The sequence below is a fragment of the Phalangium opilio genome, unplaced genomic scaffold, assembly GCF_054372755.1.
Source record: "Phalangium opilio isolate 3A_F unplaced genomic scaffold, DU_Popi_V2 ptg000329l_1, whole genome shotgun sequence".
In the NCBI taxonomy this organism is placed as follows: Eukaryota; Metazoa; Arthropoda; class Arachnida; order Opiliones; family Phalangiidae; genus Phalangium; species Phalangium opilio.
In genome coordinates this window covers 7,990,256-8,017,751 of record NW_028324226.1, presented here as the reverse complement: position 1 = coordinate 8,017,751, position 27,496 = coordinate 7,990,256, and the positions used below count along the sequence as shown (strand labels likewise).

The following is a 27,496-nucleotide window of genomic DNA, read 5'->3' as shown; positions in this document are numbered from 1 at the left end:
TGAAACGCAAAACTTAGCTAGTTGGATTTGGTTAAATAAGGTGGTTATTATTCGAGTTGACATGTCCCGTTAGACCTTTTCATTATCTTTCAATTAACATAACGTTTGAGAAAAACCAATGTTTTTAAATTCTAAATCTAATTACTAGTAAATCATTGGAGACAAAATTTCCACGGTTTGGTTTATTGAGAGTTAAATACATATGAATTTTCTTTTAAATTATCAAAACTTATTTTTGCGTTTCACCACCTTATGACACTCCCCCGAAGGCACCTTGAGATAATGTTTTCCCAATAACGTGTTGTCTTGGTCTATTATAGTATCAAATAAGTTTTAATTTTTGAAGGCATTATCAATAATTCGGAAAACAATACAAACACACTGAACAATAAGAAGGTCATACCCTACCCAGCAAACCTTCATTATTATAAAAAAATATTATTTTAATTACCTGCTTGGTGTTTTCACCCTAGCTCTTGCATGGAATCTTCATTGATTTTCTCACAAAGCGAATCCTCTGACATACTCTTTCGATTTTGAGTGTACGAAATGCAAATGTTAAAAAACTTTATAATATCGGACTTCAGTTATAATTTGCATTTTAAAAAATTAGTAAAATAATTTACTAAAGATACGCAAAGTTATCTGGTGGTTTCTTAATTGGCCGTAAATAATTTAATAAACGCACGAGTTAAACTTTACTACCAATTTTTACTAAATTTACTATATAGATGTAACTCGTTTTCTTTCCATTTTCCTCCGTTTCATTTCTATTCCATTTATGTCCGTCGTATGTACCGTTCGTCTTCTTCGAAAATATCTCGAAACTTTACGCAAAATTTACCAACAAAAATTATTCAAAATTGATAAATTGCATAAAAACACGTAAAATCGCAAAAAAAAAACAATCGTACACAAAACTGTAGTGACACAAGCTCAACCGGGCTCTAGAAGGGGAAGTTTCTGCAGCAATTTCTTTCACAAAGTACGACGGGACAGTCCCCCTGCAGCCGTTTGCGGTAAGATATAAACGAAGATAAAATCTAGACACGAAGCAAGTAAGAAATTAACAGAAATATGCGAGTAATCGCTTACTCGGAAAATAATATACCACGTGCACAATTCGATACACTTTTTCATTACCAGGCTTGGAATATTATATCACATATTTCTTCGCTATATTTTCTCTACGTAGAACTATACTTGACTCGTAAAGTCATGGAGCAAATATTAACGGCAAATAAAAAACATTTATCAATGATTCGATTTAAAACATGTTTTATTATATGTACGTTTAGTTAATTTCAAGTCAAGGGTTGTTACAAAATCAAACTAACAGGAACTGAATATTTTTATACATAAAACCGACACTTTTAAATTAATATTGCGATATCTTTATTCAAAAAAATTAAAATTTGGGACTAAACATTTAGTTGTTTTGATTCTAATACACAAGGTGACATGTAGTAACAATAAGTGTGATCAAGCAATTTTTAAGCCATTGGGAATGGTTTCAGTTGAGAAAAGGTTATGAAAGACCCAAGCAGTGCTATCACAATCCAAAGTAGATCAGATCTAATTAAGTTAGCGTTTTCTATAAAAGTTACGGTAATATGGTCCTGATGATATTAGAAATTGTTTTATGATATGTTTTATCAAATTTGTGCTATATCTGATCAGTTTTTATTACAATTTATTTTGGGTCATATTTTGATTACATTCGTATCTGATTTTTAATTATATGTTCACGTTTTGATTAGATCATTTTTACAATCGAAGTCTTACTTTAAGATAGAAAAATAGATTTCTCGATAATTCTTTGAAATGTGTACAGTACACTTAATCGAAAGATTTGGAAGTTTAGGTTTGACGATAGTTATAGCAAATTGTCAAAGTCTTCTTTCCACACTTATGGTTACTATGTCACTCATGATTTAAAATTATTTGAACGTGTTTAAATATTGAGTGCGGCTTAAAGCGACGGAATGCAAAATAATTCTTTTAATCCACATCCATGCTTTCATACAATTGCCATGATGTTCAATTTCACATCCTTATAAACTATTTTACCATTTTGACACGTTCTGGGCATGTTTTTATACTAAGCATTTTCAATTTGCCTGTGTGAGAATCATTATTGCTTTTTTATCTCAGTGAACGCTTACTACCAAGCTGAGTCCATATAGACCGAATCAAGAAACAAAGAATTTGACATCATATTTGTTTAACTCTAAAAAAAACTTGGAGAAAATGAAGGCTCAAATGTTGAATCAGTAATTAAAAAGACGAAGCTTCTACTAATTATAAGACCAATCAGCCTAATGAAACATCCAGAAAATACATCCGAATGACTTTAAAATTCAAATTAGTTGGAAGTAGTGCACGCCAAGGGAATTCTCTTAAAACATGAAGGTACGGCGTTACGTGATTGGTCGGATTTCAAACTGTCTTGAACTTTCATTCTAGTTTGAGTTTTTAAATAATTCGAAGGTGAATTTTTCACTACGCATATCGGTCTTATAATTAGTATAAGAATCGATAAAAAACACTTGATCCATTTTTCATTCCATCATTTTTAAAGTGTGAATTTTCCTATTGATGTCAGTGTATGCTTTACCTTGGTGCGGTTTATATGGTTCTGTTGTTCTAATATATACGTTTGATTAATTCTAACAGGAATGTCTTTCGTCAGCATTAGTGCTAATACTAAGTTGCACTTTTGTCTCTTTTGCAGATGAAGAACCTGAAGAGCCACGCTACACGGTTCTTACTAAGCAGCATAAAAACGCCATCCGTTCCTTGAGAAAAGTCAGTGAAAAAATATGTTTAATATTAAAATATTATAGTAATATTATTTAAAATAATGTAAGAGATACATTACAGGTAAATGAAGGTTGGCAATTTTAGGCAAATATTCAAGAAGGCCATTAGAAATTTAGACATATAGGGCTTATTAAATCATCCGAAAACCCTTTTTTTTTCGAAAAACTCCCTTTAAAATCTGTTTTTGTTGGGATTCTCCGAGCAAACCGAGACGCGCAGTTGCATGAAAGAACTACTTAGAAAGAAATATATTAGCTTCTCGAGTCTTATGGGAATACGTTGATGAAGGCCTCGAAGCACGATCAAATCAGCCTAGAATGGTGTGAGGTATGAACCCAGAGGAGTAATGAAGGCGAATAAGTTCGGCAACTTCAGAAGAGTGGTTGTATCAAAAAAGAGAAAATCGAAGGAATGCGACTAACAACCTCGGAGAAAAGCCGCGCAATCTTTTTCTTTCCTCTTTCTACCGTAAGACGTGTATGGTCCATTGATTGGTCCTAACCCAAAGCATCCCGGTTTGACCTTTAGGCGTCAAACAAAGTATCATAATAAAAAGTGCAGTTGAGGATAATAACAGCCAAGTGGTAAATAGATAAAGTGCCAGATTTTAGTGATAAAAAAGGGTTTGGTAATGTATTATACAACTCAAGATGTAGTTCAAATGATTACCGTCAAAGTTAAAGGTTCACGGGTAGTTGAGCGGTTTTCAAAAGAGCGTTTTGGAATAAAGCGGTTCCCAAAACAGCGGTTTTCAAAACCTCGTGGAAGCAAAACCGCGGTTGCTGTTTTCGCGTTTCTCAATACAGCGCTATTTCCCAAAACAGCGGTTGCTGTTTCCGCCCAAACTGTGATTGATAGGGAGGGAAATCTCTATTATATTAAGTATATAGGACAAAGAACAATATTATGCAAAAAGGAGTAATGTTATATCGGAACTAAATATAAAATATAATTTTTTGGAAAAGGCATATTATTTTGGGAAGTTAATGAAGATAAACAACAATATTTTGGAAAAGGCGTACTTCCGTACGCTCAAGATATAAACGCTGTAATCAAAATGCGCTAAAACGACAAATAGCTATAATGGCAAACGCTTTTATGAAAAAGCCGTTTTGGACAATGCTGTTTTGGTAACACGCCCAATCGATAACATACCAAAGTTACCTACTCAACAGGCATATGATATTTTCAGTATAATTAAACAAATTGTATTATATTCTTAAATTTGGATTTTACACTCTTAGATTAAGTATTTCGTCGCGAGGAGAAAATTTAAGGAGGCTCTGAAGCCTTACGACGTCAAGGATGTGATAGAACAGTATTCCGCGGGCCATGTTGATCTCTTAGGCAGAACGAAGAACGTACAATCTAGGTGAGACAATTTTCAAGTACTAGGTTCGACTTACAACCAGCGTAAATTGGATCAGTATAATTATATCGCGAAATCTGATAAGTTGAACTTGAAATTTAGATCAAACAGAGGCAGCCAATAACTCAAAAAACGTTACAGCAATAAAATATGTTTTCGCGAAATCGTAGTCTATAAGTAACGTTGAAAAGAGTTGTATTTACTTCTATACAATGCACGTAATATATTTAGTGATGTTTATTTTGTTAACCGTTCTTTGACATAAAGCTGCTCATGCTTCTATTTTTTTCAACTGTATTTGAGAGATTCAAAACTAACAAGAAAGGCTTTATATTTTCAGGCTCGATCAAATTCTGGGTAAAGCGGGCTCGAAGGCAAAAGACGTGTACGACTCTAAAATCTCTCTCGCTTCCAGGATAGTTAAAATAGAAAGGACGGTTAGTTTTAATTGTGCTAATATATAATTAGTGAAATAATACTCGATGACGTTTAACTTGCAGGTGGAAGACTTGGAAAGCAAGTTGGATCAGTTGATGGAAATGTACATCGAAGATCGGGTTCGACTGAACACGATCGCTTCCTTAGCGTGGACAACGTCTTCACCAACGGGACCTCACTCGCCTCCGTCTCTAGCTCCCAGCGCCAGTCCGACGCCGCCACCAGCCACGGCCGGAAATGGGAACGTGACAGTTCAAACGTCGTCGACCAGCGTCTCTAGCAACGTTACGGGAAACGCGCCGCCACCAACTCACCCCCCGACGGGCACCGGGGCGTCTTTGCCAAAACCAAAATCAATATTGGTGGACAAACAATCAAGCGAACCGAACACTCCAGTTTCGAAGAACTTCGAGCGACCTTGCGTGCAGCGCGGCAATTCGGACCTGGGGCAACGTTTGAAGAAAAGAGTGACTTTGAGACATTCCCTCGATACATCGGCGCCGTCCCAGGTCTCCGAACATTACCCTCCTATGCACCATCCGAGCGTGGCCTCTCTGCGGGCGGGTACGCCCAGCATTAAAATCGAAACCGAGGGTAGTCATTTCGGAAGCAAGAGTGGACCTCTCTCTTCGGTCGACTCTTTGGACGCTGCGTCCTCGGAGACAAGCACTCTGGCCACCGAAGTAGAGTCTTTAGGGATGGCTAGCGAGGAAGGCGACGGAGATTTCAACGAAGGGGCCGGCGAGGACGGGGAGATTTCGGCTCTTCTGAGAGATGACGCGGGATCCGTCGATTCGGACTGCACGTTGAGCACGGTGACCGTCGTTGCCTCCGAAAACTCTTCTCTTCTCAGGCCTCAAGATCTGCAAGCGTAATCCGGGACCCATCCGTTCGTACACCGTTCCGTTGCGAACGCTATATATTTACCAAACGAGTCTCGTCTTAGCGCGTATAATACTCTAAGGATTCCACTCACCCGAAAAGATGGGCACCAAACTCGTAAACGAACGTGAAGTCTCCAAGGAATAATTATCTTACATAGTTAGTCAAAATATAGCTATAAACTACCGTATGTATAAAAGACTTGACTAGAAGGCCGCGTTTTAAGAGGGGTTAATATGCGTGTAATCAGATGTGGAGGATTTAATCGTTCTGGGTTTCGTTTTTTTAGTCTTTCTATATATAAATGATAGGTTCCCCCAAACATCATGAAAAAAAATGGGAGAAAATAGGTTTAAATTTCAGCGAGTATACTAAGTCGTGTACTTAATTTTAAATTACTTGACATTAGCGGATCTGCCATATTATAAATTGATGAAATGAAAGTAATTCATGGCAATAGTTACAATTACTTGATTTTTTTTAATAGATTATGTATGGCTCATTCAATTTGTTTGGGAATTTCGGCATTACTGTATTTTACTTATTTTATTTAGTAATTTTAAAATCAGTCCATGAGAGCTATTTCTGCAGAGTGTTTACAGCATTTGGGTCCCGTAGAAAATACGTTTATCCCTGCCATTGGACCATCGTGATTTATACGTAAATAGCTGTAGATATAGTTCATATTGTGGACGGATAATTTAAGGTATAAGTTATAATATTTAAAATTATTTAAGGAAAAAAACTCAACTCTGAACGATTTAAAATTCAAATGCCTTAATACAAAAGAATCAAATATCACAAATATCGAGGAGAGAAATTGGTTATAATATAACAAAGAAAACGAGTTCGTGAAGCTAAACGGGTGGCTGGCATTTTATAGCTAGAATCAAAAGCGATACCAAATAACATGACGAAATAATGAAATATAGAGGCGTCAACAATATAATAAAATATTTTACAGAAATAAAAATTAAAAATAAATTTAAACACGGTGTACATAATAAAATTATATATACCCATAATATAAAAAAAAATGCAGAAAAAATTTATAAGATTGAAATATTTACAGAATATCAAAGCCGAGATTACGGTTTTATTTTCTCCCTCTCTCAAGAATAAGCTGTAGGGAACATTTATGTACAGACTTCGTTTTGAACGAAATATCAAAATCAGAAATTAACAAATTAACTTTAGATAAGCAAAGAAAACAAAAAATGGTGCTGTTTTTAAGCACTGGTATATAACGGAGGTAAAACCAAATATATCTGCACATGACTGCACCTTTAACTTTAAAAAAAAATTCCTTCCTTAGACAAAACGAGTTAAAATATTAAGAAACCAGCTAATAATTTTACAAAATTCGAATAAACGGTATTGCTACTACTATTCCAAATTAATATGAATAATATATCATCGAAAAATACCGAGAATTACTAACATAAATGAAAATTAGCTATAGCGGCTATAGACACATTCAACATAATTAAGGGTTAATAGGAACTAATCGCTAAATAATATTTAATTATAGCTTCAAAATAGAAGAATACATTTTGAAATTCGTAAAACATAATAACGGATAATAATTAAACTTAATTGGATTTAATATTATTTTGCAAATATTGACCGTCCTCAAACTTAATTATTTTATTTATATTTAGTTTCTTTAGTTTAAAGTGGTAGTGACATACGTCCTTAACATCTCAGTAATAATTATGTTCAACACCATGATTTAAAACATTTTTCTATATTAAAAAATTTAAATTAAGAAAAAATTATTATTTGCTTAAATCTGAAATTAAAGTCACAATCACTTTAAATAATTAGACTCGGTTTTCATCATATCCTAATAATAATAAATAAAATCAGTGATGAAAAGGAAATATTCTAATTGAAAAATTTAACAAAAGTTTTGAAAAATACGATTGGAAGTTCTCTAACGGTATAAAATAATATGTAACTCTTTGGAAAAGTAGACAAATTATAGTTTCGAAATTATATAATAACCATTAAATATTTTTGAAACACGAGAGTGATCTTCCAAATAAACAATAATAATTAGTGAAATCGACTAGCAAACAAAATACTGCAAAATATTCTATAATATTGAAACATTTTCAAACGATGAAGTGCACGTTTAAAATTTAGAATAACAAAAAGGTTGCCACGACACACAAAATTCATTGATAAATAATGTATTAAATATAACCAAAAACAAGCCCAAATATTTGAAATTCCAAATTATTCGCAGGATAAATCGTATTTACCTTTTAAATACAGGCTATTTAGATTGAATTTTAATTATTTTTTTTCTAGTTTCAAATATTTGACTTGAATTGAACAGACATCTGTATTTAATTATAACTGTAGCTTCAAGCGTGACTCTGCCCTATAATTTACCGATGGGTTACGAAAGATGTATGTTTGTAAGGACATTGCGAAGAGGTCATGACGAGACTTGTATCATATTACGGTTGTACGCTGAACAGGGAAGTGAGACGAATTGGGCAAGTTTTATGGGAGAGATTCGCTTTAAGTTGCTATTGAGGTCACGAGGTGTAAAAATTTCTTTTAAATACCGATAAATTAACAGACATCATCATCATAATCCGTGAAAGACTATGTTTAATTGAGTTCGCGTAGTAATTAATTGACTTAAAATTTTGGCCTTGTAAATATATGTAAGGAAATGTCAATTTTTATTTTGTATGAAACAATATTAATTAATAACCTAGTCATGTACAGTTTTTCGAGGATCTCTAAGGGAGTAGTTAATTTAATACATACCCGATGATCACCGCTAAAAAAAAGTATAATATGGGAATGTTTTTCAAAAGCAGAATGAACGTTGCCTTAAAATCGAATTAAAAATATTACTCGGATCATAAAAAGAATTATAATTCTATAGTTTAAATCATTAGCATAATCATTTCAAACCTTAATGAGTGGATAATAATAGCCACTATAGGTTGAGAAACATATTATTGAAAACTATTTCGAAATGACATTATTACCCTTTACATTTAAAAAAAAGCTTGGAAACGCGCTGAAAATTGTTTCATTCATTCCTCTGGAGAAGAAAAAAAAAATAAACCAGTTGTTTATCTATTAAATGATTGTATTTATTGTTTCAGATGATGCTTAATGCTCAAATCGCATGACCATTGCCGTTGTATTACAAAACCTTGGCCGTTTATCACGCACCTCATAAATATTCAGGGTTTTCTTAGGGTCAAACAATGAATTTATTAATTGACATGACTAGTTTGACTACCTATTCAGAATAGGAGGAGCTTAGTGCTTATGACGCAAGTTAAGTTCCTAGACTTTTTGTAAGTAGACTACGCGTCTAGGGAGTGATAGAGTTTTCAGACGAGGAGTGAGGACCATGGTAAAATAGGAATTATCTACTAAACATTCCCAAATAAGTTTCTTAGTTAAATATTTCAGAACCTTTAATTATAATAGACAAAGAAGTCTCGAATCACCAAAGTAGCACTAAGCCTAGGTCAAAGAAATTTAAAAGTAAAAGCCCAAAAACTTCGTCAGCCTAGGATTGTTGAAACAATATTGTGAGAAAATGAACTTTGACCTAATATTTAAATCACCCACCTGTGGCGCCCTACTAGCTATATCCTATTCTTGGGTGAGCTTCCTATTTGCGGTTAAGACAAAGAGTCAGTCTAGTTTTGGGCATCATGATTGACGGTTCATGAACTCGACTCATCCTCGCCTACAATTAATTTAATTAATTTAATTTATATATGTAAATATTTTCAGTTAACCTTAATTAAATTACAGCCTTAGTTATATAATTTCCCCAGTGATATTTATTATGGGAACAAATATTTATGCTTATAAACTTATCATCAAGTTCCACTTTAACACCAACAACGGGGGAAAGCAGCACCATAGAAGCTCACAATTTCGGAAGTCAACAATTTGATTTCATCTCTTTCATTTTCTTGTATTTTGAACGCAAACCTAATGTAAGTATAAAAAAGTACCACCTATCACTAAGTAATATGATAGAAAGGGGAGGGTAGTGGTAATTAAGATTCATGGTTAAACTGAGTGAATAGTTCGAAAAAGATGCGGTCACCAATGCTTAGTTACGGAGGTATGAGCTAAATTGTCAGGTGCAACACCATTAAAATATTATGACAAGCGTCCTTTTTCTTCCATGCTTCGAATAGGGAGTCATTTTCAACGTGGAAGGCATAATTGGTTGAAAAAGCAGCTGGTACTTCTAAAGGGTACACGAGCGGATTTGCTTAGGGCTACGTTATTGAGTACGACAGTTGACTCAGTACGATTTAGCGCACAATCTCATGATATAATGGTAAAAGCATAGTTTCAAAGTTCATATTTTACCGATAAGTTATATTAGTTAAAGAGAAGAAATATGCTTTCGTTGATTGAAGTTTATTTTCCCCTTAGTTCTCCGTGCAATAGTAATACCGTTTAAGATAAACAGTATAAACTACAAACAATAAAAAAAAATAATTTATACGATGTAATCCAGTAAAAATCTTGACTTACCGATAATCAAGGCCCACCTATCAATTTACGTTTTGCTTTATAACCACTTTTGATTTGTTTCTGTCTTTGTTTGCACGACTTGACAATGAAAAATGTGATCGAGATATCTATCATTCGTGAAAGAATCTTCCCTCGATTCATTGCTTCATTGTTCAAAATATCGACTCTTTGTCCCAGAGATTTGAATAAAACAGATGTTTCATATTTTTAAATTTTTATTTAATTAGTTAATTCTGAAAACGGTCGGTGCTTTTTTTGGAATTTCGTAAATATTTGTCATAATACAATGGAACAATAAGTACTGGCATACAAGGTAAGATAATAGTCAACAGTGTTTAAATTCTTCTCTAAAACCGGAACGAGAACGCAAATTGGCACGACAGAATTTTTCCGAACAACGTTTTGCCCAAAGTTTTTAGCATTTTTTGTCAAAGCATTGAGACAAGCAAATTATAATTTTATTTCTGGCTGTTAAAAACATTGTATGTCTCATTTTGGTGAAGTATAACTTCTTTGCAGAAATGGTTATCGTTTCGATTCACGTGACGAAATATAAAGTAATTAAGGAAAAACATTTGACTTTTCAAAATATTATGGGTTTTCTTATTAATATGGTTAAGTAGTAATCATGATTATTTTTCATGTACTGTATTTATGATAACTGACCCAATATCACGGTATATCAGATGCGTCATTTAGTATTTCTGTTTGGGCAAAACTACGCTTAAAAAACTACCATGTTTGGTTGTCGCCCAAAAAGACAAATCCATTTGATTATACAAAACCACCGTGATGTACTTGATGCTCTTTTAAAGTATTACTCGCAAATTTTGGCCTATCTCAAATCGGTTATCGAAGTACAGTGTAGTTTTAGAAATATTTTTAGCACCCTTGTATTTGAGTATGTTTTTTTTTACAATCGGGTCTGGGTTTTATCCTAAATTATACAATACAAACTTAAGCTTGAAATTACACAAAATGTTTAATTACCGTTATTATATAATTTCCCATTTATACAATATAACAATTCTTAGATACCTTTCCACGAAGAAGTTAGTCTTAGAATACGATTTAACGTAGAACACGATCTTTGTTTTCGCCAAAGGTTTATGGAAATTGATGCTCAGTTCAAAACAACCCTGGACCTCAGAAGAGGTCTACCGCGATTGTACTCTACACCAATTGTCTTTCTTAATATTCTTGCCCCTGCACGAGCAAAGTTTGATAACGAATTAACAGGTTATAACTAATGATAAAAACATGCTCCGAGAGCATCGGAGTCATTTCTAGAACAAGTTTGTTAATGACAATCATGTTGGCACAGGCGCGTGTTTACTCGATCTGAAAAGAAAGGCATTATTTAGTTCAGATTCTTCAAGTGAAACTTTGGATCGTAAATATTTGAATTATTTGTAAAGTAAGTCTAATTTCAATTATTTTTATGGGCTTTCCTATGTCGTTTTATATACAGTTACCTTTTAGATGATCCGGAACCAGTTTTGCACTGAGGTTGTAAAAATGTTTTCATTTCTTCCATGACGCATTCGTACTTAGGTTCTTCTCCGTCTTCCGTTGAAGGACTGTAGTTACGAGGCTCATTGTAAACTGAACGGTTGGCGGATATTAATCCTGATTGAGAGCCAACGCTGCCTCTAGGTAAGGACGCCCTTTGTAATGGCGGGTAGTAGCCGCTTTCGGATCTACTGCAACTGGCTGGTGCGCAATACGAAAAGTCACGAACAGCCACTCCGTCTACAATTCAAAAAGCAAAGTGAAGGTTTGTATAATATAATTCCAGAACAAAAATATTTCTGTTAACGTTTATACGGAATGGTTCTTCTGCGATGATAAGCTTTTTTCTCTTATGTAAAAGAAAAACCAAGTGATTTTTAATCGATTCTTCTACTAATTATAAAACCAATCTGCAAAGTGAAACTACCAGGAAATACCTCCAAATGATTTTTCAATTCAAATTAGTTTGAGAATTCACAGGTAATTTGAAATTAGCTCATCCGACCAATTGCGTAACGGAATGCCTTATTGTTAACAAAATTCTCGTGGCACGCTCCATGCCGAATGACGTTTGGCACGAGATTTGTTAAAAATTGCCCGGAGTGTGACAATCGTGGCGCGAGATATAAAACGTACAACGTTTATTTTGTTAACAGGAAGGCAGGGCGTTGTGTGATTGGTCGGATGTACTTATTTCAAATTATCCATGAAAACTCAACCTAAACTTAATTTTAAAATCATTCGGAGTTATTTTCTGGATGTTTCACTATGCAGACTGGTTTTGTCGATAAAAGAAATCGCCTGATCTTTCCTTTTCACCCTTTCTTTAAGAAATGCCAAGTTAAATGTTTGAGAAAAATCTTTACCTTGCTTTTTGGGAAGCCTTTTTTGGCAAAAGCAATCACATAAGACGCAACAGCACGTAACAAATGAAACTGCAATGATGAACAAAGAAATAGCCGTTGGTAGCACAAACGTAAACGTCCTTTCCATTAAGGAGTCACTTTCCTCGTCGCCAAAGACAAATGGGTCTGTTAATAAGATCATGAAGGTAAATTTCACTTAATGCCATAATCATTTTACGCCATACCTTCTGGAGAGGTTTTAAAAGCCACTTCTTCACTGGGTTCACTAACACCGAAAGTGTTTTTTGCCGTGACAAAAGCTTGGTACTTGTGGTCACCTATTAAACCACCAATTGTATAACGACCACGTTGAGAAACGACTAATGGAGCTTCTTCCCAATTCCCAGGATGACGTTTAATATGACATATGTAACCTGTCAAACGGTGAAAACTTTAGAATTACTTTTTAATCGTCGAGGTCGTATATCAGCTGCTCATTAGTACAAAACAAAGGATATCTATCTCCACGTTCAAAATTGGCGATTTGGCGGTTTTACATGTATCATTATACATACAATTAAACTAGATGGAAGTGTAAAAATTATATATTTTTTTGTTATACCAAAAGCCAATAATATTCTCATTTAGTATAGGATCAAGGGATATTTGCTACCAGCACCCATTCTTCCAAAAAAGTGAAGAGAGATATTATGTATCACTAGCATCTCTATCTATGACCTGACTTGACGAAGAATTTCAAAAACACCTAAGGACATGTTCATTAAATACTCACTTTCAACTTCGTCATCTTGAGACTCTTGGTAAATCGCAAAGTCAACGTCGTTGGATTTGGAAGACATTATTTTGATGGTGGGAGTGTTAGGTGGTACTCCTGTTTTAGTTCTGATTTTTACAGCATCTGTCAACGGTCCAATTCCGGCGCTGTTGAATGCTCGAAGAACGACAGTGTAGTCGGTAGACCTCTCAAGTCCGGTCAATAAGTAAGTCTTAACAGTCTCATTCCGCAGTTGACGATTTAAGATAGTTATAAAGGCAAACTGTCCACTATTTCTACTCTCCATGAAACCCAAGTAATAGCCTAACGGTATTCCGTTCCAATGTTCTTTCTTCATCGCCTATTCAAATTGGTTAACATTTTGGTGCTGCACAAAATAGGCTGTGCAAGTCTTACCTCCCAAGAAAACCGAGCAGATCTGGCTCTTACCGAATCCACTTTGAAATTAACCGGGGCATGAGATGGCTCTGAAATCATACATAAATTTGAATTAGCACTAGTTAAGATTTGGCCCTAGATTTACTAATAACTTTAGCTTGCCTTCTTGCATGGTAGTAAAATATAATCTATCTGACGCTTCTCCAACTCCAACTTCATTTTCAGCCTGCACCCAAAGATAGTAGGATGTGCCAGGAGCTAGTTCCTCCAAAACAGTTGAAGGCTCATTCGGTTTAATACTTTGTTGAATTTTCTCCCCGGAATCGTCTATCCTCGAAAATCAAAGTAAATGGTACAGCAGTTATAAATTGAGAAACGGTTAAATAATCAACGTTATAATAGTACCCGAAGCAGGTTTGATCTCGACAAGAATGTTAGTAATAGGACTATTGCCATTGTAGCTAACGTTCCAGCTTAGCCGCGCACTACGGCTCCAAATATTGAGCAAGGTTACTTTCAGGACCTTTCCAGGAGGCTCTATTCAGACAATATATAACACTTTTTAAATCGTTTTCAAACACACATCTTATATACGATTGAATGTGATCTGAATCTTGTTTGTGATGAATACGCGACCTAAATACTTTTACCTATTATTGTTAGTCTAAATCTAGTGTCACCACGACCGTGGCTATTTTGACCAGAGCAAGTGTATGTTCCACTGTCGCTTGTGGTAGAACTGTCGATTTTTAAAACTGACGTAACGCTTCTTGCAATATCAGTTTGAGTTATTGACATTCTACGAAAAGAAAGTGAAAAATTCGAGGTTAAAATTATTGATGATTGATTCACAGCTTGTCTTGCCTGTCGTTGGGGGAAGTCTTAAACTCTTCAAAGTCCTTCATCCAGCTAATTTGTAGAGGCAAGTCTCCAGTAACGTTACAATATAGTTCAACTGAAGTACCTTTCTTTTGAGAAATGATTTTAAATTCTTCACTAGCTTGCGGAGGAACTAGCACTTCTACTTTGACCGTTTTCCTCAAACCATCACCGACTCCGTTATTAACGATACACGTGTAGAAACCCTCTTCGTCTTCCCTGGCCTTGATTATGCTTAAAGAACCGTCTTCACCGACTCTAATCATGGAGCTTGGCTTCACATCGTGGGATATTTCAGTTAAAATATCTGTTTTAAAATAATATACAGGGTGTTTGTGAAAAGTCCATCAATAATGAAAGGGCGTATTTATTGGGCCATTTTGAGTCGAAAATGTTCTATGACATTTAGCCGTCCGAGCCACGGTTTTCGAGTTATGATTTGAATATTTTAGGGATGACCCCTTCATTAAATTAGCGCTGTCTTTCAATTTCTAAATTAAATTTAAGGGGTCATCCGTAAATTACTCCAATCATAACTTGAAAACAGTGGCCCGGACGGAAAAATGTCATAGAACATTTTCGACTCAAAATGGCCCAATAAATACGCCCTTTCATTATTGATGGACCTTTCACAAACACCCTGTATATATTTCAGTTAATATCTTTGAATATGCTGATTATAAATAGTTCATATTTTCACACTGAATCAAGCACTAAATTGTATTTGGAGTCCCAAAATTATGAAACGCAAATATAACCTTACGCTATTTCTAAGGATATATCGTAAATAAAATATTTTAATTCTTTGATGATTACAAATGACCAAATTCAAACAATCCATCAAAAACCTTCAGACAAGAGTAATACAACGCCTAACAATACTCGTAACGTAAGAATAAATTGGGTCAAAATTTACTATTTGATCTTTTCCATGTTGTTTTTGTGGCAGGACTTCCACCTCCTTGACACTGAAGTACCACTTCGTCCCCAGCTAGAACTGATACGTCAGTTGGCTGTCTTGTCCAGTAAGGTGGAACTAACAAGATATAACTATATTTTCAACTAAGTTTCACAGTGTTTTCCTAAACTAAACATGAAGAACAAGTTACCATTAACTTGAAGGTAAAAATTATGGCGATCCATGCCGGCTGCATTGGATACGACACAAGTGTAATTTCCCGAGCTGTATTCGGAAACCGACTCTATAATCAAACTTGAAGAATAATCGTCCATCCTCCTAATTGTTGTGTCTACACTAGTGGACAGTGTTTGACCATTCTTTAGCCAACGGAAAGCGAGCGGGATATCTCCGTAACTAACTGTACAAACTTCGTGAAACCGGTGACCTTTCGAAACCTCGAGTTTCACGTCTTGGTTACGATTTTTGTGCAAAATCTTCGGTGCCAAAGCGGCTAAAGAAAGGATGAAAATACTTTGTTATACATATAAAATATAGAAAATATTCGATTGAATCCCGCCTTTCCCAGCATGCTCTGGTTCGCGCCGTGGATCGATCGATAAGGAAGGCGCTCCCTCGAAAACGCACGATGGTTGTTAACCGCATAGGCTTATTTAAAATGAAACATTAGAACTTAACCTACTTTTAACGTAACGATAACGAAGCGTCCAAATTATGTAAAACACAATCAACGAAAAAGGAATCTTCATATTGTAACTATTCTATTAGCCAAATTGTGATTCCAGATTCATATACTTCTATTTTCTTAAAATTCAGGCTGCGTCGCAGCTTTCAGCCGATTTCGAAATCCATTTCAGAGAGAAGCGTATATAAATCGATATAACTATGATTCAGACATTCTGCGAATCGCTGAAAAATATTAAATATGAATCATATTGTTTAGTAAAATAAAACTAGTAAAATAATTAAAGCATACTTCGAAACGTTTCTGGCAGAAATACCCCGCAATGGGTTCTCAATTGTTGTTATCAAATCTAAAATGTAGCTTCGCTTACGTTGCGATAGTAGCGCCGCGAGTCATTTCTCAAATGTTCCAAATTAATATCAATTAATTACGTTTTTAAATAGCAATTTAAATTGGGAACAAATATGCCAACTCTTTTGATTCAGACCACATGATTTTTAATTACTAATTATACTTCGTTATGTAATCGATTTTCTTACCGACTATTACCACGCGCGTCTGTGTCTCCCCTCTACCTCTAGAGTTCTCCGCTAAGCAACGGTAGAGTCCACTGTCTTCGGCTTCAACATTAGAGATCTCAAAAATTGAACTGATACCTGAAGAGTTTTCTTTCTCAACTTCGGATTGCCTGTAAATTAAGTTTCATTCAGGTAATGAAAAATTCTGTATGTTGAGCTTGATTACTTGGTGTCAGTTTGTGGATTCAGCAAGCGGTCGCCTTTTCTCCATTCTATCTTCAAGGGCAAATCGCCAATGACATCGCAAGTCAAATGTACGCTTTGTCCCTTTCTTTCCGTTAATAACCGAAACTTTTCACCCATTTGCGGAGGAACTACACGAACAAAAACATATTACTTAAAATACAATATTCCAACAACCACGTCTATAACGCTAAATGAAATTGGTAAACTAACCGTACACATCAACTTTAGCCGTTTTTCGCAGTCCTTGTCCGACGCCGTTGGAAATCTCGCAAGTATAGAACCCCGAATCTTCCTTCTGACTTCTGGATATGGTGAGAGTTCCAACGGAATTAACTCGGAAACGTCCTGTGTCAGAAACGTCTTGTATCGTGTGCGACAACATATCTAAATGATGTTCAACTTTTTAAACATTTAGTAAGTGTCGTTTTGTACAACAAGAAGTACCTTTAGACTTTTTCCATACTACTTTTGGTGAAGGGTTCCCTCCTGCCTCGCAAGGTATTTGTATATCTCCACCGAATATGGATGAACTATCTATTGGTTGGTGGACCCAGTAAGGAGGCACTGAAATATTTTTTTATTATTGTATGGTTTTGAATGTAAAGGAAATTATTTTCGATGTTACCATTAACTTGAAGAGATACAGTATAACTATCCATTCCTGCCGCGTTGGAAACAACGCAGCTGTAATTACCGGAATGGTACTCGGTCACCGACTCGATGAAGAGGTTGGATGAATAGTCGTCAATGCGTCGGACAACAATATCGCTCGAAGACGCCAACGACTGAGCATTCTTCATCCATCGAAACGTCAAAGGTAAATCACCTTCGGTGGCAGTGCAAAACACTTGAAAACGTTTGCCTCTAGCTAAAGCAGTGGGTTCTGCGCCTTGAATCTTCTGTAGGATTTTGGGAGCCAGTGCTATAAAAATAAAATAAATTACAATTCCATTGGACACAGTAGAGTTTAAGATATAGACTGAACAAGTAAGGAAACCAAAATAAATCTCTCTGAGTCAAGACGTTTTTCTTAAATAAATAAATGTAATTGATATTATTTTTCTCGTTATTATTTTACCTTAATATTAGTTAAGTCGTTTTAAGAAACGTTATTCCTAAAATCCTTTTAAACATTGCTATTGTTGACCTCTGAATTCTAGCGTATGCCTTTTTAATATTAAATTTTTGGAAATTTAGGGTATACAAGGTGATTGGAACATTGAAAATGATAAGAAAACCCGCAATTGCGTGAACCTTTGGTGGAAGCGCTGCCATTGGGAGGTTAGACGTTACTCGTAACCCTAGCCGATCGCCGCGTACGTGTTAACCCTAAGGACTATAATGGAACTGCGAACGCGTTCCGGATATAGCAAGTACGTTTGCTCCGATTTGCAGACTGAGAACGTGGTGACAGACAGACACGTCCAGTGTAATACCTCTCCGTGAAGTCCTCTTCACTTGGAGAGGTAAAAATGGGTACGATATCTTCTAGAGTCATATAGACTTGAGATATACCCAGAATCACGTTTGATAACGCACACGTGCTCTTCAATTTCCACTTTTCTATTAGGCTTAACGTACATTTGCACTTTAGAACTCTTCTAACGAACATTTATTTCACTAGATTAATTCAAGTATATTTCAATAGATGTAAATTATTTCAAGTAAGTATATTTCAATAGATGTAAATTATTTCAAGTAAGTATATTTCACTAGATGTAAATTAATTCCAGTAAGGATATTTCATTTGAAGTAATTAATTTAACAACTTTAGTACATGAAAGATGTTTTAAACCATCTTTAAAACAATTACACCTTTCTGAACCATGGAGGAGGGTGTGATATAACGACAAGAATACTAGAACCTCTCTTTAGTTGCAAATTTAAGATAAGTGTATCAACTGAAGTCCTATTTTTGACCTATTCATCTCCCTGCTGATTGCGAGCTTATTATATTAAAAATATTCGATGGCAGGTTATTTTCAAAAATCGGGAGTAAAATAAAGTCTAGTATTCTGACCACCTTGTTTTCTCCAGACAGAGCAGTTCAGCCGGTATTTGGACAACAAAGACTTTAAATATGGAGTTCAAAAAAAGAATTTTGGTAACTCTGAAGCCCAATATAACGTCTTTGGATCAACATACCGGATGTTCCGTCTTAATAATATAAAAAAACAGATGATATATATACTGCGCTTGCACTCTTGTGCTTTTTCCCGATAGAAGATCACACCTCAGTTGATGAAACGTCATTAATTGCGCTATCACTAATGGCGAATTCCACTGGGTCTTCCCGGAGCGCTCCCATGGAGCAATAAACATGGGAGGAGTAGTTGCCGGATCGTTAAAGACTGTTTTTCCGTAATTAGGGTCTCATATTTTTATTGCTCCATGGGAGCGCTCCGGGAGGACCCAGTGGAATTCGCCATAAGCTGTAAAAGTAGTGCCTGAAAATGCAACGCGAATTATTTGCTTAGAACGTTATGCTGTCTCTCTACCATGAACTCTTCTCCGCGTTAGACTTAATTTTACCCGAGTTCGGCTTCGGTTTGAACTTCGTGCGTGTTTAGTTACCAGCATTTCCGTTTCAAGTACGCGTATTTGAGATCCCATGTGGGCTACCTGGGATTGCAGGGAGACAGGACCTCGTCAAGTCATCCGCATCCTTGCAAAACTGGTATTGTGCGTAGGATTATTAAGTCAATTTGTCGATATATATTTTTTTAACTCCAACCCTAAGTAAACGGTATATCCATGACAAATCACTTGAACTTTCAATGTTGTATATTTCTAGTAGTTTTTTCAAAGTTATCCTAGTTATAATGGCTACGGGTTGAGTTCGGGGTAATGATAGGTCTGTCTTAGTTCATTGGTGTGTGTGAACTTTGGCACACCAGGGTAGTGAGGGGGGCCGGTTTAAGTATGTCAGGCTTTAGGTATGAAACAGTTTCTAATTTATTTCTTAGCCCAAACAGCCACGTCCGTTTAGTTCTTAAAGGCCGACTTCCGTCGAAAAGAGTTCTAGCGAACTGAAAACCGAGCATCGAGACTAACAATGGAGCGACCGTGCCGATTTTCGAATCCCCGCTGGGGTAAAAGATGGAAGGGTTCTAGCTAACTGAAAGCCGAGCAATGTGGTTCTAGCGAACTGAAGATACTCAATAGAGAATTTCCTTCAGGGGAAAGCAAAAATTCGAGAGGAAATAAATTTAGAAGGATTTCTATTGTTCATCTTCAGTTCGCTAGAACCACATTGCACGGCTTTTTGTGAGCGAGAACCCTTCCAACTTTTGACCCACCGGGGCTTCGAAAATCGGCACGGTCGCTTCATTGTTAGTCTCGATGCTCGGTTTTCAGTTCGCCAGAACCCTTTTCGCTGAAAGTCGGTCTTTAATATTTTTAATTATTTATTCTGTAATACTATTTTCTTTTTCTCGGAATTTTCGGCATTAGTAATGAACTGTCAGTGGTTAGTATAAAGGGAAGGGTATTTTTTGGTCTTCGATTAGAGCTTTTGCATAGTTATTTACGTGTAGTCCGGCACATTCTAGTGCAATAATATTGGTGATTTAACAGTCAACTAAACTGGTTGTAGGCTTACAAGGATCGTAACTATTTACGATATTTTTTTCGCCGTTTTCATTCATATTAAACAGACATTTATTAAGTTGAGCAAAGCTGATGTTTCATGTCCTCAGATTTAGTCTTCATGATATTAATTCGTAACCGTTAATTACCAGCGATAATAAATTAATTTTCTATATTAAATATTGGCATTTCAAGAATTTGGCTAAACAAATATATTCATGGATAACATACGTTATTAGGATTAAGTTTTGATCCCGAAGACCCCGTGACCTGACTTTTAGGTGTAAGCTATGTTTAAGCCCAGGTTAGGTACCAAGAAATGTTTTATTAAGATCTTCCTGGTGTTAAATATGAATATGGGCTCAAATAAATTAAATGAAATGATCCATAGTACAAAGTAGTAATTGAAACCCAATATGGTAGTGGATGAGTGGTCTCTTCTATTTTAAGGCGAAGTTAGTTAGTTATTTATTTATCTTTGAAAGTGTACTTTGGAGAACAAAAATGCAGTGACTTTAGTTAGTTTTACGTTCGATAGTTTGAAAGGAAATAGGCCTAACTCTCGTCTCGAGACACTGGGCTGCCTCGTGGTTCCATGAAACATCAGTTTCTTTACTGTTGTACTTGAGATTACAATGATTAGAAGTGAATCCCAAACATACAAATAACAACTTCCTGATTTTTTTTCTTTTTTTTTTAAATTAACGATCCTTAACATAAAACAGCACGATTTTGAAATTAAAATTGATAGTAGCTAGGTAATTAAAGGCACTAGAAGTGAAATTAAATATTTTAAAATATATACCAGGTTCCAGCTTTTACTCAATTATTTAAAATTATACAATATTGAATACTTGTCCACGGTTTTCATGGCTGATAGTCAACTAAATTTTAAACAATTTCAATTCAACTGTAATGTTTTATCGTCATTAAACACTTCGATCTTTACTTCAGTTAATGAACTTTTTTAATAGTTCTAAGCATACTTAATATTTAATTATAGTTAAAATTTAACATTTTGTCCTCAAACAACACTCCAAATTTATTGCTTCATCATCCACGCACAAGTATTCACACAATACAAAAATATTTTGTTCTTTTAAACTAAGTACGGTAAACCTACATTTAAAATATACTGTAGGCATGTTTCTAATGAAAGGGTTAACAACTTCGCTAAGCCTTTCTGGTTGAAATGAGAAAGAAAAAAATCGATAATCTCCAAATGCTAGTGTATATTGTATGACTAAATGGGAACCCCAGATCAGGGCCTCATCATCTCGCACAGTTAAGGACGGTAGTGTCGGATAGAGTCTCTACCCTCACCGTTTACCCTTTCAACCGAGTTTACGGAGGACTAATCAGGAAAGTTTAATAGTGACGACGGAAGTGGTGTTGTTACTCACCTTTTGTGGAAACAGAGGGTAAAACGGAACTGCAGTAAAAGATGACTGTAACGATTCCCCATAAGCGGAACCATCTTTGCCAGCTTCCATAATTACAAGCTGCGGCGCAATCACTTTCACATTGCGAGGAAGCTACGTCTAGCATGGCCGATTTCTATTGTTGAGAGCAAGAACTTCTGTCGGCATTTACGCCCTTGGTTTTACCGTTAACCCTTTTCTTCATAGTTCCGAACGCTGGAATATTACTACGCGAATGCGAAGGATAATGAATCTTTGTGGTTTAACACCAAATATTTAATTCTGAGTTAGTTTCAAGATAATGCGTTTTAGTTAAAAACCAGGGCGAGCCGAAAAGTATGATTTTACGTTAAATGGAGACTGTCCTAAATGACGTACGGATGGGTTATTAGATTGTTTAAACTGTTCGTACGGTGGCGTTCGCGTCGTTTTATTAACGTTCTTAATGCTCGGAAATTCATAACGATGGAAGGTTAAAATCTTGAACCAGCACTTCGATAAAAATATATTTCCAGTAGGCAAGCAAAACAGAACAAAACGGTTGCCTTGTCGTGACCATTAAAAGGAAAAGTAAATATCACAACATCCGCATATATATGGAAGAAGGTTATTATACTTATTTTGTAATTTTTAACCGCTTGAAATATTTTTATAAAATGTAAGCGTACAAAACAATGCCTCTATTTTAACAAGTCCTAAATACTGATTTAACTCCTTTGAAAAGAGTAAAATAGTTTTATAAATAATATCTCCTGCCTTATAAATTAAAAGCCTTTCAGAACATTTTTTAATTGTAATCCTTGAATAATTAATATAATCACAATTCCATTTTGGTACTTCTGTAATGGGATTTTCAATAAATCCTTTGAATCTTGAGCAATTAAAGAAACATTTTAAGTACCATAAAAAATTAAAGTATGTGAAAGAATTCTTAAATGATTTTTATTTCGTGGGCTTGGAGAGAGCGAGTTAAAGCATTGAGACTGGCTTTGCATTAACACACTATGTTTAAAACCAGAATCTTTCTTTTTAATCTATTCCAAACAATGTTTCAAATGGACTTAGGACGTCTAAGAAATACGCAAGAGTGTAAAAAGGGTTTTTCATCTATTAGTTTTAAAGTAGTATTTCAAACGGACGAATTTTTGCCTGTTAAATTCTTACTTTTAATATACTTTACACTTGCATTATTTATTAATTTTTTACTTACCCTTTTTTCTTGAACAATAACTTTTGAATTTAAAATTGAAATTAAAGTGCCTAGAGCCCTAAATGAACTTAATACTATATTTTACCATACATTTTCCTTGTCTAACGTTTGACACACAAAATAAAAGGGGCAATCAACTAATAGAAGACGTTATGCTTATTACGAAATAATTTTAGTGATGATTCTATTCTAGAGGCGTATTATTACATACACAATTTAAGTTATATGTTATCAATAAATTACCAGTCATTGACTTTATGGTTTTCATACCCTTAGGAAGTAAATAATTCCCATCATCGCCGTAATTAAAAGTTCTTTTTAATTTGAATGGATAATTTGCTTGGCATATAGTGTTTTTGAAAAATTATGGTAAATATTACATCATTTTTGTCAATTCACAAGGATTCTTCCAAATTAAATACAATGAAATATGTTATTAGGTTATTACTGTTAAGCAGATACACGGTAACCAATTTTGATCTTATTTTTTTCAATTCCATAATGGTTTTACTTAAAATGTTTAATCTTGATTTTAATCCAGGGTAATGTTTTAGGGTTTTGGTCATGCTTATCGTGAAATACATATTTCCGCCTGTCTGTCTTTACCCTATCAAAATCTCTCTCAGTGTTTATCAAATGATGGACAAAATTTTATTTAAATTTTTTTACGTGCTTTGTAATTTAATACAGTTAAAACGCTTAGACAAACATAGATAGATAGATGACATAATACAAAATCCGTACAGAGACTTTCTGATCCTTTATTAAACTATTTAGCTTTAGAAAAAGTTAATAACTAGTAATACTTGCCAGGTTTTTTTATTTTATTCTATTAACCTTCAAGACTTAATTCAATCTAAATTCAAAATCTTAAGCGCAATACGAAAATCGGAAAACCATCCTTTTACATTAAATCAGAAGTGAGATGAGACTAGAAGTGAAGGGCTCTAGCATTGATAGTAGATCCTGGCACTAGTGAACAAATATGAGGATTTTATGCCGCTTCCCACGCGCTAAAACTAGAGAGAAAAACATTGGTCGAGTTCCAAAAACATTTCCTACCCCCTTCCCCTCAACCTAAAGCCGCGGATCACGGACGCCTGGCTGGAATCTAGTTCGGCCGTCTACCGCCACGAGCGTCTCACGTTTTGAAGGGAAAATTCAGAAACCGCTACCAGAGGGCCAACCGTTCGTGTGTTATCAAGAATATTCACTTTCGCCGAGTGAAGAATTTGGTTAGCTCAGTACTTCTGGTCTCATCTCACTTCTGATTAAATCCAGTGTGAAGTCTTATCTAAGAGAGCTACCCCTCTCTCAGATTTTGAATCTGTGACCACCGGCCCTCTATGCATTTTGAAGGGCCCACCTGTAAACAAGCCACAGGTTTAGTGTGGAAATCCCTTCATAGACAAAGCTTAGATTAGTTCAAAAGATATTATGCACATGACATTCAACCACCTTATCGTCAATTGACATCACACCCATATTCAAAATCATCATAGCCTCCATAAAGTCCATTAATTGTGATAAGTTGATAATAGGCATTCTTCTGAAGTATATGCTGTCAAATATAGTACATTTTTTATTGAAAAATATTTCAGGATTGTCAGTTATTATAGTTTTAATAGTTTAAGGCTCCATGGTCATAATTATATAGTATTCACAAAAGACCTTATCTCATATTGAGAAGCACTTCATAAAAGTAAATATGAAGATTCAGTTTTAACGGCAGTGTTTTAGACAACTAATCATTCAAGCGAAAAAACGGATTTGGTTTAGATTATTTTCGCTACAGTGCGCAAGTGAAAGTTTTAAACTACCGTTATTTCATACCTTTCTTTAGTAGAGACAGAATATAATCAAATGTATCCATGGATCTGTTTTAAAACACTTATGAAATGGAATTTTGTTTATTGCGCATAATATAAACTATTTACATAGTTCATGAGATTACACACATTGCGATAGGTATAGTATAAAATTTAAAATTTACAAATGGTTAGGGTCTAAACGATTAAGATTTAACGGATTCTTTAAAGTTTTAGGAACTTAAGGAATTTTTCCTATATCTCCACAAACTATATCAATTTTTGAGCAGTGTCGATTATAATTTTGTTGTATTAGTATAATGGGATTTAAAAAGTAAAATAAGTTTAACAACTTCGTGGAATGGCAAATTAAAAACTATAAGTTAACATTCAATAATAGGACAAAAAGGATTTCTTTTCCTGTAGTTTAGTCTCTCCTTTTGCTTGTTTTATTCTAATTTTCTAAATGAAGTAATCGGGGTTATACGAGAAAGGGCAGAAGAAGGAAGTTATTAGAGAATTGGTTCATTGAGCAGTATTTTTTAGATGATATCTAAGTGTAAGTATGTGGAAGAAAAGGGAAAAGCGTAGGAGTCATCACTCGGATAGTCCACGTGCCACACGTCAATCGCTTGCAATGATAAATTATACGAAGATTTAATAAATCGAACTTGTTTTGTCTTCAAGATATTGATATTTTGTAGTGTAAGTAATGATGTTTTAAATGCTTAATTATAATTAAATTTAGAAATTAGTTAAGATCAATGCTAATTAATGTTAACTTTCACATTAATTTCCGTTGTAAATACAAAACTTTCCATAAACAAGTCATTCTAAAGAATAATATCGTTTTAATTAAATTCCCCAAATTGAATAATTAAAAGTTTTAGACCATGTATCTGTAAATTAGATACATATAAGAGATGAGTTGTACTAATATATTTTAAATTTGGGCTAAATAAAAATTCCGATCTTTTCAGAACGTTTTAATCTATATCTATATAAATCAAAGTCCTGACTGACTGACTGACAGAGTGACTGGTAATCAACTCCCAGCCCAAACCGCTTGCCCTAGAAGGCTGAAAATTTGCAGGAACGTAACTCATAAATAGTAAGCGCGTACTAAGAGATGTTTTCCAATCCGCCGGCATCTTAATGAATGGCGCCCAAAAATGTAAAAAATCTTCTCTATGCAACAATGTTCGCGCGTTTCAACCGATTTCGCAAATATTTAGTACACTGGCTTCCTTCAACCTATAGACGGGTTCGATTTGTGTCCTGAAATTTAAAAACCCTTCTTTATGGAATAATGTCCGCATGAAGAGTAATAAAAAATGTCCCGACGCCGAGTGCCTTCGCTCCTAGGGTGCTACAAAAATATTAGTCATCAGTAAAATCTACCCATTCTTTATATAATTTTGATGGAAGTTTTTATTACATGCGAGCGACGCCGCGGGTAACAGATAGTTAATTATAAAAATTCACTTGGATTAGTATCAGTTAGATTAGTATCTCAGTCATTGGAGTATTTGCAACGCCTTTGTGTTTAATCTTTTTGCAAAACTTAGAATGAAGCAGCTGTTAAAATTATTTCGGTTTTGCTAATGTTAAGTGGTTCCAATGAAAAGATTAATTTAATTTAGCTGTCAGTTTTTGAACATTAATCTGATTTGCTTAGAAGAGTAATCAGGGTATAGGTTGCTTAAAGCTGTGGTTTTTCGATGTTGATAGATTGTTTTAATTGAAAACCTATCAAATAGGGTAAAATCTAGTTAACCAAGCATTTTTTTGGACTGAAAGTTATAATTTAAATTTTTCAAGAAAACAAAATGCGATTCAATAGTTTATTATAAATTTTTATACATAACTATATAGTTGACCAACACGCAACACATTTTTCTATTTAGTGGACCAACACGCAACACATTTTTCCACTTTTGGGACAATCTGCAGAAGGTTTTCTAATAGAAATTCCGCAATTGTCCATGCAATGCCCACCTTCCCTGCGACATGGTTTTGGAGATTCTAATAGTAGAGAAATTTGGTTTTTAATTTTAACTTTGGCAAGAAAGTGTTAAAATTAGAATAAGTCGCTAACCTTTTTCACAACACACAACTTTTCTGTTTGGTCCAAGGTCCTGGGGACAAGTGAAAGGAGTTTCATGTCCTGGTGGTGTCGGAATAATTGAGTCAGCAGCGCATGTATAATCAAGAACGCAGATTCCACTTTGACGGGCTTCGCAGAAAATTTCTGGAATTTCTTGAAAATTAAAAATATCAAGAAATTTTAATTATTAAGGAAAGTATTCAACACTATAAATCTATATATGTTTATAATTAATTATAGTACCTTCTGAATTGGTCTCTAAATCGCAACGGTTATCAAAATGGTGAAGTAGAGTGAACACTAATACTATTACGCTAAGAATCATTTTGGGAAAGTGGTTGAGACGTAGTGAAGCTTATGGGTGTCAAAGAGACGTCTTAAATCCTTTCCAAACTTAGTGCATATTGTATTTTATTTAATCAGATATTGGAATTTTTATTACATTGAATTAAAAATCAGCTGCACTGACAGTCTTAACACGGGATTGGGATTTGCGTACTAAGCAAGTAGTATTTTATTTCACTATTTCG

At 34.8% G+C, this 27,496-nt stretch overlaps 3 protein-coding genes across 4 annotated transcripts in view; 2 read left to right on the top strand and 1 right to left on the bottom strand.

The window, feature by feature from the left end:
* Positions 1-8,621, top strand: part of LOC149610657 (potassium voltage-gated channel subfamily KQT member 1-like) — a 76,606-nt gene extending 67,985 nt beyond the window's left edge. For both annotated transcript variants that reach the window (XM_089858708.1, XM_089858707.1), the window contains exons 9-12: positions 2,735-2,808; positions 4,068-4,195; positions 4,533-4,629; positions 4,693-8,621. In XM_089858708.1, coding sequence (XP_089714834.1) covers positions 2,735-2,808; positions 4,068-4,195; positions 4,533-4,629; positions 4,693-5,505 — 1,112 coding nt within the window. In that variant the 3' untranslated portion in view covers positions 5,506-8,621. The remainder of the gene's footprint in view (positions 1-2,734; positions 2,809-4,067; positions 4,196-4,532; positions 4,630-4,692) is intronic.
* A 1,629-nt stretch (positions 8,622-10,250) lies between these two features.
* LOC149610656 (cell adhesion molecule Dscam1-like) lies at positions 10,251-22,178 on the bottom strand. Its single transcript, XM_089859560.1, has 18 exons — positions 21,824-22,178; positions 17,458-17,754; positions 17,277-17,396; positions 17,043-17,231; positions 16,813-16,960; positions 16,608-16,756; positions 15,574-15,876; positions 15,381-15,500; positions 14,450-14,771; positions 14,236-14,384; positions 13,991-14,122; positions 13,748-13,912; positions 13,604-13,674; positions 13,205-13,547; positions 12,657-12,845; positions 12,433-12,597; positions 11,530-11,806; positions 10,251-11,395 (listed from the first exon to the last, which is right to left on the bottom strand). The coding sequence occupies exons 1-18, from the start codon at positions 21,966-21,968 to the stop codon at positions 11,365-11,367; spliced, it is 3,315 nt and encodes a 1,104-aa protein (XP_089715686.1). The 5' UTR covers positions 21,969-22,178; the 3' UTR covers positions 10,251-11,364.
* A 169-nt stretch (positions 22,179-22,347) lies between these two features.
* LOC149610653 (uncharacterized) overlaps positions 22,348-27,496 on the top strand; it is a 30,683-nt gene continuing 25,534 nt past the window's right edge. The window contains exon 1 of the mRNA XM_089859697.1: positions 22,348-22,464. The gene's annotated coding sequence lies outside the window, so the exon portion shown is untranslated. The remainder of the gene's footprint in view (positions 22,465-27,496) is intronic.